Source organism: Salmo salar, chromosome ssa16 (assembly GCF_905237065.1).
Source record: "Salmo salar chromosome ssa16, Ssal_v3.1, whole genome shotgun sequence".
Taxonomy (NCBI): domain Eukaryota; kingdom Metazoa; phylum Chordata; class Actinopteri; order Salmoniformes; family Salmonidae; genus Salmo; species Salmo salar.
In genome coordinates, this window is record NC_059457.1 from 78,956,665 (window position 1) to 78,967,064 (window position 10,400).

At 42.3% G+C, this 10,400-nt stretch overlaps 1 protein-coding gene across 1 annotated transcript; it reads right to left on the minus strand.

Annotated features, from left to right (window-relative positions):
• Positions 1 to 4,382: 4,382 nt before the first annotated feature.
• Positions 4,383 to 10,173, minus strand: LOC123727885 (motor neuron and pancreas homeobox protein 1). Its single transcript, XM_045698020.1, has 3 exons — positions 8,859 to 10,173; positions 6,755 to 6,912; positions 4,383 to 6,192 (listed from the first exon to the last, which is right to left on the minus strand). The coding sequence occupies exons 1-3, from the start codon at positions 9,364 to 9,366 to the stop codon at positions 5,806 to 5,808; spliced, it is 1,053 nt and encodes a 350-aa protein (XP_045553976.1). The 5' UTR covers positions 9,367 to 10,173; the 3' UTR covers positions 4,383 to 5,805.
• Between the last annotated feature and the right edge of the window lie 227 nt (positions 10,174 to 10,400).

The following is a 10,400-nucleotide window of genomic DNA, read 5'->3' on the forward strand; positions in this document are numbered from 1 at the left end:
ACTTAGGGTTTGCTAGCCATGACCCATTCGTACCCTCACACAATTTATTCGTTGCCTTCTGCGCAGTAAAATGCAAATTCGCACATGTTCTATTCTGAGTCCCAGTAAAAAACACGTTTTGGAATTTTAATATATATATATATTTTTTTTTTTTAAATATATATATATATATATATATATATATTTTTTTTTTTTTTGTATTTTTTTTTTTTTAAACATCAGATAACGGTTTGAGGTGCAAAAAACATGTTACAAAGGAAAAATGTGAACACATATATTGTTTTTTTGACTGTATGTGGACTGTAGTGGCCAGTAGGGATGAAAGAAAGGAGAAAAGGTTTAGAAGCATTTGTGGACTACTACCATACACCAAGCCACTGGAGGGGTACTGACATACACCAAGCCACTGGAGGGGTACTGACATACACCAAGCCACTGGAGGGGTACTACCATACACCAAGCCACTGGAGGGGTACTGACATACACCAAGCCACTGGAGGGGTACTGACATACACCAAGCCACTGGAGGGGTACTGACATACACCAAGCCACTGGAGGGGTACTACCATACACCAAGCCACTGGAGGGGTACTAACATACACCAAGCCACTGGAGGGGTACTGACATACACCAAGCCACTGGAGGGGTACTAACATACACCAAGCCACTGGAGGGGTACTGACATACACCAAGCCACTGGAGGGGTACTGACATACACCAAGCCACTGGAGGGGTACTGACATACACCAAGCCACTGGAGGGGTACTGACATACACCAAGCCACTGGAGGGGTACTGACATACACCAAGCCACTGGAGGGGTACTGACATACACCAAGCCACTGGAGGGGTACTGACATACACCAAGCCACTGGAGGGGTACTAACATACACCAAGCCACTGGAGGGGTACTGACATACACCAAGCCACTGGAGGGGTACTGACATACACCAAGCCACTGGAGGGGTACTGACATACACCAAGCCACTGGAGGGGTACTGACATACACCAAGCCACTGGAGGGGTACTAACATACACCAAGCCACTGGAGGGGTACTGACATACACCAAGCCACTGGAGGGGTACTGACATACACCAAGCCACTGGAGGGGTACTAACATACACCAAGCCACTGGAGGGGTACTGAATAATGTAGCCTTAGTAGGCCTATAGCATGGTTTTGTTTTGAGATATTAATAGGATCCCAGCCTATCTAAGTTGTTTGATCTGTATGTATACACGACTATGTTTTTTCCCTCTAAATTTGGTTTTTCAAAAGGTGGGCAGGTCCCCAGGTCTGTGATACTCCTGTCTGTCTGTCTGTCTGTCTGTCTGTCTGTCTGTCTGTCTGTCTGTCTGTCTGTCTGTCTGTCTGTCTGTCTGTCTGTCTGTCTGTCTGTCTGTCTGTCTGTCTGTCTGTCTGTCTGTCTGTCTGTCTGTCTGTCTGTCTGTCTGTCTGTCTGTCTGTCTGTCTGTCTGTCTGTCTGGAGAATGACATTGGGACAAGCACAATTACCAAAGCTTTGTTGTGTCACGATCATTGCTTTTCTGAGCACCTGTAACATAGATTCCTGCAACAATAAAAGCCTCTCATGATTACATTCCCCATTGTTCCAACAGAGGGCCAACCCTTTTCAATAAACTTTATTACCCAAAACTTGGCCTTTTTCATGCATTTGAACAGCGGTTAAAGTCTGACAGATGTGAATTTACAGCCCCTGTCCCTCATTCCCTTACCTAGCTTACCCATTAGTTTAAGTAACACGACAGGGCCAAGGGAAACCTAAACCAATATGGGTGATTACTTTAAAAGATCAGACAATCTGTTCATATTTCCGTAATGAGGCCGACATTTTGCTGATTGATTAAACTACAGGATGTAAATATTTTACAGGGTCTTGCCGCTTAAGTTATTGTTCCTGATTTACCATCTGACAAAGTGAAAGAAAACTGCATTTATTTATTTAACTATGAAAATGGCCTTTCTGGTAACCATTTTCCCTATTGGAGGACTCATGCGGATCGCACTGATGTCTCGGCAAGTCGCTTGAGTGATTGTGACACTGTAATAGACAGGACAAAATGTTATACATAAACATAAACACACACTCACACACATACACATTCACACACATACACACACATATAGACACACACACACACACACACACACACACACACACACACACACACACACACACACACACACACACACACACACACACACACACACACACACACACACACACACACACACACACATACATGGATGCACACACAGACATGCATGTACACACACACACACACACACACACACACTTACACACACACGCACATACATACACACACAAACACACACACAATGAGGCGATTGCATTATTGGTATAGAAAAAGGATAGGGGCCGTCAGCAATTCTGTCAGACCAGGCTGTTGAGAAACCACTATTGACAGCGTTATCACCAGTGGATGGAATTTACACCAATCATTTTTAATCAGTATAACAGGTGAGTTCAGATTAAATTAGAATTGAGAAACTGAATCAATGATCTCTATATTTCGCTCAGCCTGCTTATCAATTTACTATGATTTTAGTTGTGTTTGTCAGACGGCCCTGTATCATAAAACAGGCCGAATGGCATTAGTCACACATCTAAATGAACTCTTATTGATTGATATGATTTTTCATCAGCCAAATTAAATGCTGCATTGAGGGAGACATAGTGGTTAGGTCTGAGACATAGTGCTTTAAGGCCTATAAGCACTGTTTACTCTACAGTGAACTGCTTTTGAGACCCTGATTGTGAGCCACAAGGAGTAGGATGAAGTCACTAGACACTAAATCCTATCCACCACACTGTCAAACACATTCAAAATCTTAGACACTAAATTCAATCCACCACACTGTCAAACACATTCAAAATCTTAGACACTAAATTCAATCCACCACACTGTCAAACACATTCAAAATCTTAGACCCTAAATTCAATCCACCACACTGTCAAACATATTCAAAACCTTGGACACCAAATCCAATCCACTACACTGTCAAACACATTCAAAACCTTGGACACTAAATCCAACCCACTGCACTGTCAAACACATGCAAAACCTTGGACACTAAATCCAATCCACTACATTGTCAAACACATTCAATAACTCCAATCATTGTCTTCCACCTTGTTCCATAACTATCTATTACTGCATTTGTCCGGCTCTCAGTTTCTGAGCACCCAGCCGTCTCCAAACAGAAAATAACCCTTAAACTTATCTAGGACTAGTGCCCCTTGACCCCATACTGCCCTCCACCACCACCAACATTAAAACTAAACTGACTCCAGACCTGTAGCTGTGCACAAAGGCCCCTTTCCATCTCAAGTTCATGTAGCAGAACCATCCCGGCTTCGTTTCACGAGACAGGCCAGCGTCTTGCCCGGCCAGTTAAAAATGCATTTAATCACTATATAAGCATGATGTTGTGGGCCGGGGCCTGCCGGCGGGCTGGGCGGGCTGGGCGGGCTGGGCGGGAGGAGACGAGTTATGCCGTGTGTGTCCTCTAGTCCGGTTTTTAATCACCACCCGTACTTTGGACGGCCAATAAAAACGGCCCGTTTCGGTCAGACACACATCATCTTCTGTTTCTTCTTGCAAATTAAAATGTAGCCTGGGTGACATCACCATCAGGCGCTGATTACTTTGTGTGCGCCCCAAATGGCACCCTATTCCCTATATAGTGCACTACCAGATCCCTAAAAAGTAGTGCACTTTATAGGTAATAGGGAGCCATTTGGAACATAAGCCTTTACCTCTCCTTCATTAACTTAATTATTTGACTATCAGTAAAACCCGCCTGAGTAATTCATATTTGAAAGCCCCAGGGTTGTAAATTAAAGGGGCTCTGCTGGTTTAATATGCAGTGTTGGATTCTCTTCCTTTCTCTTTGCCATCTTGCCATCTGTTATCTGTGACAACAAGGTGGCTGAAATAGACAGGAAACAAGGGAAGGATGTGTGATACAGCAAAAAAAGTGTGTCCATTTGAGAGATTTTCCATTAAGTGGGATTGGAATTAGAAATATGGCCAATATGTCTATTTTAGCTGGATGTATAGTTGGACCTCTCTACCCTGTTGTTACCATCCCTCTGTGGTTGCAGAAGACTCACAAGGTCATTATGAAGGCTCCACACACTAATAACTTTCTTAAAGAAATGCTCAGCTTTGCCTGCTCAATGTGTTTGTGTCACTCCCTCTCATTGCTCTCCACTAAACCCACTTTTAAAATACTTTAGATTACTTATAGATGTTCTAATGTTCTCCACAAATCAATCCCTCATTTTCATGAGTTAACTTTGCATAAATCCTACATTTCTCAAGTTATTTGAACAATTTTCATTTCTGTTTTTTTATTTCACGCAGTTGACATCAACACAGACCAGTTTCAGATAAACACATAAACTTTTTTCCTGCCATTTACCTGTCAATTCAAATAAATTAGATACATTTAAATGTGGTTAAATAACAACAACAAACAAAAAACAACAATAACAACAGAAATCTGAATTTACATGACAACAATGTTCAATTGCACACACAAGATAGAGTATATGAGACATCATAGAAAGTCTGTAAATCCAAGATGTCTGACATTCATGGGGGCACATCCCCAAATCACGCATCATTCTGCAACACTTTGCAACACTTTCCCCTTCGTTTTCAGCTAATGCAAACTGCTCAGGGTTTGTTCACTCCTGTCAGTGTCAGTTACAGTTTGCAACAGTCCAACGGTTCTGAACGTAACTTGGTTGCATCACATCCTTTAGCACTGCTGGTGGGAGGAGCCACATCTGTCAGTCAGCCTGTCGGGGGGCGGAGTGTTGCTTCACTGCTGCTACAGTACTTCTCAGTCCAATTGGATGAAAAACACAGGAGTCTTACAGCCGGTAAATGTCCTGTGTAAAAACATTTTCTGGGGGTTGCATGCCATGAAAAAATACAGCAGAGAGAGACAGGGTTCAGCCTTAATTGATGTGATGATGAATATAAAATGCTTCCATCATCCTTAGAGATGAGAGTCCAACCTAAAGAACACCTATACCTTAAACCAGGGGTACCCAAACTTTTTCACTCGGGGCCCCCTTCCAGCATTGGGGAACCGCACGCCCCGCACGCGCAGCATGTCTATTTCTATAGGCACAAGCACTGTTCATGACACAAACTGTTCACATCCTTCTTGTTGGTGGAGAGAATTTTGCAGGTTTAAAGCTTATTTCCTGCAATTCTGTACATTTTGCCATGCCTAATGTGTAATGTGTATTCATGTGATATTTGAGTGACAAAAAGATGACTCCAACATCTATGGGCTAAAAAACATATAAATAAACTTTAGCTGACATGGGCTAGTTGAGCTGGACATTTCTAACAAGTTATAAATAGCTCTCTAAGGTATGTAATGACTAGCATGACAAGAGGAACTGATGATGCAATACCTAATATAGAAATGACACCTTGTGCATTCTACAATTACAACTTTCAAGAATAAGTTTAAAGCCGGATTGAGTTCCTTTAAAACATTTTTTTTTGGGGGGGGGGCGACCCACAGTTTGGAAACCACTGCCTTAAACAACTCCGTCAGGGTCACAGAAACATTACATTGCGTTAAGCATTATGTACACAAAAAACACTGTCATAGGCTTTTGAAATGGCACATCCATTTTTTTCTCTTTTTACACTATAGACCCCCACTTTCCCAGAGCCAGTGTCAAGCAGCAGTTTCTCTGGCGTTTTCCTTTCTGGGTGTGTCTTTGTCTTTTCACAACCCTGCGCCTATCTTCCTGTCCCCCCCTGGCACCCCCACTAAGTCGTCCTCAGAGAAGGGACTGTGGGGGTTGTAACCAAGCTCCGCTGTGAGCTTCAGAAAGTCTGTTGAATGCTGCAACCCCACAGCGCCACCCATGGTAACAGCAAACTCGTGTGGCGCCTCCTCCTCTTCCTCCTCTTCCTCCTCTGCTTCTTCTAGGTCTAGCTCTGCCTCGTCATCCTGAGTGGAAGCATGTCTATTCTCAGCTGGTTTGCCATTGGTCGGTTTTCCCCCGGTGCGTAGTCGCTCCGCCTCAGACTGGGCAGACGCAGATGCCTGCTCCTTGGCCTTGCGGCTGCGCTTCCACTTCATCCGCCGGTTCTGGAACCAGATCTTCACCTGTGGAGAGACAGAACGCAGGCCTGTCAGCCACACACTAACGCAGGAGTAGAGGTCTCTCACTGGCAGTTTCTATCTCTCTGTCCCCACACTCAGTTTAGTACATTTGGGCTGCCATTTTATTTCTACTAAACCGGGCTGAAATGTCCAAAACAACCGTTACTCACTTGCAGAAAGATTTATCTAAGAAGTCATTCCAAAATGTGCTGAATACGTTTGAACACAGAGGAGTTGATCTTTTAAATCAACATGTCAACTGCTTCATTGGGGGGTGGTATTTGGGACTAGATGAGGCAGGTGAAACAAGAGAGCTGTAATATATTAGCTAAATAAGGAACTAGCGGTCTGATTGCTGCTGTCTGACGTCACATTACTCTCCAGTGACTAATGGAGCATGCCATAGCAGACATTTACCTCAAGGACAAACACACCAGGGATCATTTGTACAGGTTCTTCACAGAGGAACATAGGATAAGAGGCCAGCGCTGGAATAGCCTGCCAGGTGGGAATCCACACACATATATACACAGACACACATAAAATGACATCTTTTCTCTCTCACCTGTGTTTCGGTCAGCATGAGAGAGGTGGCCACCTCAAAGCGTTTGGGTCTGGACAGGTACTTGTTGAGTTTAAATTGGTTCTCCAGCTCAAGGAGCTGCTGACTGGTGAAAGCCGTCCGGGGCCTACGACACTTCCCCAGGAGTCCTGCCTGGGGTGCTGAGAGAGAGAGAGAGAGAGAGAGAGAGAGAGAGAGAGAGAGAGAGAGAGAGAGAGAGAGAGAGAGAGAGAGAGAGAGAGAGAGAGAGAGAGAGAGAGAGAGTACAATATTCTTCATTGTGGATCATTTTCAGTGAACAAATGGGTAAAAAGTTACATTGACTCTGGCCTAATTAATAGCTTAATTCTCCCCAACTATGTTCTTCCCAAATATAATGAGGTGTCTAGGCTACTAAGCCTGTGTTCTGGTCAATTCAAGCTATTGGACAATGCATGTGAGTAGATTTAATATCAGACTGTTTCAATGGTCTTATTTCTGCAATACCAAGGACATAGGAAGTCCAATATAATGTTGAGGGAGGAACACACACACACACACACACACACACATGTCCGCACTCTCTCGCCATCATTAACTATAATAGCTTTACTCCAGTTTATTGTTGACGAGAGGACACGGCAGAAGCTGGGCGCGAGGGCCATAAAAAGCGCGAGCACCATTAACTTAATGAAAATTCGATGAAGCTTTAGTGATTTTATTGGTGAACTAGCAGAATGTTTTAGGTGTTTGTTTATAGTTTGCTCCTCAGTACAAAGACAATGTTCATCGAGTTGACGTTTATAGCGAAATGAAAAGGCCAAAAATAAAAACATGATATTACAGTTAGCAGTAAATCGATCGAAGACTGTTCATGAGGCATATACCTCTAAATGATATTTAAATAGTCTATATTTTTCAGACGTTGTGTATTAATGACTGAACAAATAACAAAACCTTTCTACCATTGAGATTGAATGTGCACTATTATTCGTTCAGAAAGCAGTTAAGAATATGTGTTTAAATATTGCTCTAAAGGTGGATTAATATAAGCCTATAGCATGATATAATACACATGAAAATATTAAAATTCTATGATAATATATTGTATGTAGCCCTATTGTGCGTGCTCTTATATTGAAATAAAAATGGATTTAAACAGATCTTGCCTGATTGGTAAAAATGTTAGCAATAGTTAAAAATAATATGAATACAATTAGTAACACAATATTATTATAATAAATACATAATAACACGTATTATTAACCAATAACCTACGTATTAGATGTTTTCATTATTTACAAATTGAAATGTATGATTATTGTTATTATTGTTGTTGGTGTTATTCTTCAGATTATTATTATTTTTATTTTTGATGTAAAATGTGTTATGAGAGATGTGATAATATATTGAGTTTTGTTATCAATACTGATATCAAATACGTTTAAGTTTTGCACACCTAGCTAAAGTTAATTGCAACATTTAGCCTAATCTTAGAACATATATTTGATTATGGTTACAACATTTGCCTTGTGTGTGTGTGTGTGTGTGTGTGTGTGTGTGTGTGTGTGTGTGTGTGTGTGTGTGTGTGTGTGTGTGTGTGTGTGTGTGTGTGTGTGTGTGTGTGTGTGTGTGTGTATATGTGTGTATATGTGTGTATATGTGTGTATATGTGTGTGTACCTGTATTTGCTTTTTCTCACCTTTGGATTACATGCAATGAGGAACAATAAGTGATTTTACGACACCTCTAGGCGGTTGTGTTCAATGCTTTGGAAGTGGTTGTTAAGTGATCAAACGATCCCTTCCCTACCAATAAACCTCCGGTATCTGGGCGTAAATTAATTTCTGCTTGATACCCGCCACACCTATTTGAAAAACATGATTGATTACAGCAATTAGGCTTCGCTTTGCATCTGCTTGGCTATATTAATTCTATTGCCTATGTGTTCTGAGCAAGTACAAAAACATATCACCAACAGAGAGTTCAACTCCATTTAGAACCCCGATTTTAAAAGAAACCCCACAGGCCTAGCGCATCTTTTAAAGATGTTTCGTTTGTTGATATATTTGTAAAAGCGTAAAGCCTATTGAGTGTGCTGCTCAGCCCACAGGTGTACTATACTTACAACTGTAGTCTGGAAGACGTGGTATCATCATTCCAGCCCGGATCCAGTGCTCCAGCGGGAGAGACCCTGCCATGGCAGCCGCCTTCAGGTGGTCTGGGTACGACTGGGTAAGGTGTGTGAAGCCGGAGTAGGCGAAGGCAGGGTGCTGGCCACCCAAAGCCGATATTGGGTACATAGGGGCAGGGTACATTTGGGGTAGCGAGGCGAGTCCTGTGTGAGGGAGGTTCAGCAGTCCCGGTTTGGGGATTATCCCGGTTTGAAGATGGATGGGCGTCCTGCGCGGGGACGGGGTGTCCGCTCGCCGACAGGACACGGGGCTGCCCGCAGGGCTGTCGCTGCTCAGACCTGGGGAGAGGTCTCGGTTCCCCCGGTGAGTCTCGTCCGCCAGCAGAGCATCGATTCGAAAATTATTCGATTTCTCCATACCGACTCTCATCAGGAAAACTGCCGCGAGTTGCTCAAAGGTCAGACCTGCCAATGTACACTTGTTCTGTGCGTCAGAGCGCATACAGCTCCAACTCCAATCTTCTGTTTTAAATGTTTCAGTTTTGATCAAAGTCACTCTGAGGATGCCAGTGCAACCCTCTCGTAACCAAAATAAGTCAGACCAATGATAAATACAATTGAGACAAGGTCATTTTAATATGCGTTTCGATAGCAGGCTCCTTAGCTTAGCTCACTCCCTCGCTATCACCTATCTGTAACAGTTTTGGTACAATATTCTCTGAACAACCCTGAAGAGCTTAAATTATTAGGAAATAAAATGATACAACAAAATACTAAATTGCAACGCTTTCCGAGTGTCCATTTGGTTTCTGTAGTCCTCTATCCGCGCATTCACATCACATGTGATGACTAACAGCCGGGTCTTGGTGTTTAATAGCAACTTAACCAACTAAAGCAAGTGTTTCACTCCTTCAGACGCCGTCTCCCCACCCCTGTGGCTGTCTGAGCTGTGATTGGCTAATGCAGGTACTCCAGGGGTGAGTTTAGTCGACCGTTTTCTAATTAACTAATTACTCCCTCATTTCGACGCGACTCAAGAACCCTCTGAACGCGCCTCACACGTCTCCTGCGTGAGAAATGTCCAACCTCTTTCCCTCTGTCTGTCAGCAACACTTTCTGCTGTGTTTAATTGTGACGTGAGACTGTGAGAGCTGGTAGTAATATTAGCCTTTTCTACTGTATGTGTTGTTGCGTTATGAACGCGCCTGAATTAGAAAACAAGATACAAGTGGTCTAGGCTATAATAGAACAAATACTGTAATAGTTATTACATAGCTATTAGTACAAATTGATACAATATTTATAATAATGACGATAATTATTTAAACATAAGTTACCACATTGTGATTATAATAATAACAATGATGATGAAAATAATAAATGTATGTTACAGATTTGTAGTTTTTGCACATTTGGATCTCAAGCCATATTTTGGACATCTATTTATAGCCTAAATCAAATAAATCCTGCTATCATTATTTGTTCTGCGTGTCTATTCAGAGGAAATATTGGCAAGTGATTTATATTTTAATTAGT

Coding starts and splice junctions, on each gene's coding strand:
- LOC123727885 (XM_045698020.1), bottom strand. CDS start 9,366: ATGCGCTCTGACGCACAGAACAAGTGTACATTGGCAGGTCTGACCTTT. Junction 6,913..8,858: donor ACGTCTTCCAGACTACAGTT/GTAAGTATAGTA, acceptor TCTCTCTCTCAG/CACCCCAGGCAGGACTCCTG. Junction 6,193..6,754: donor TCATGCTGACCGAAACACAG/GTGAGAGAGAAA, acceptor GTCTCTCCACAG/GTGAAGATCTGGTTCCAGAA.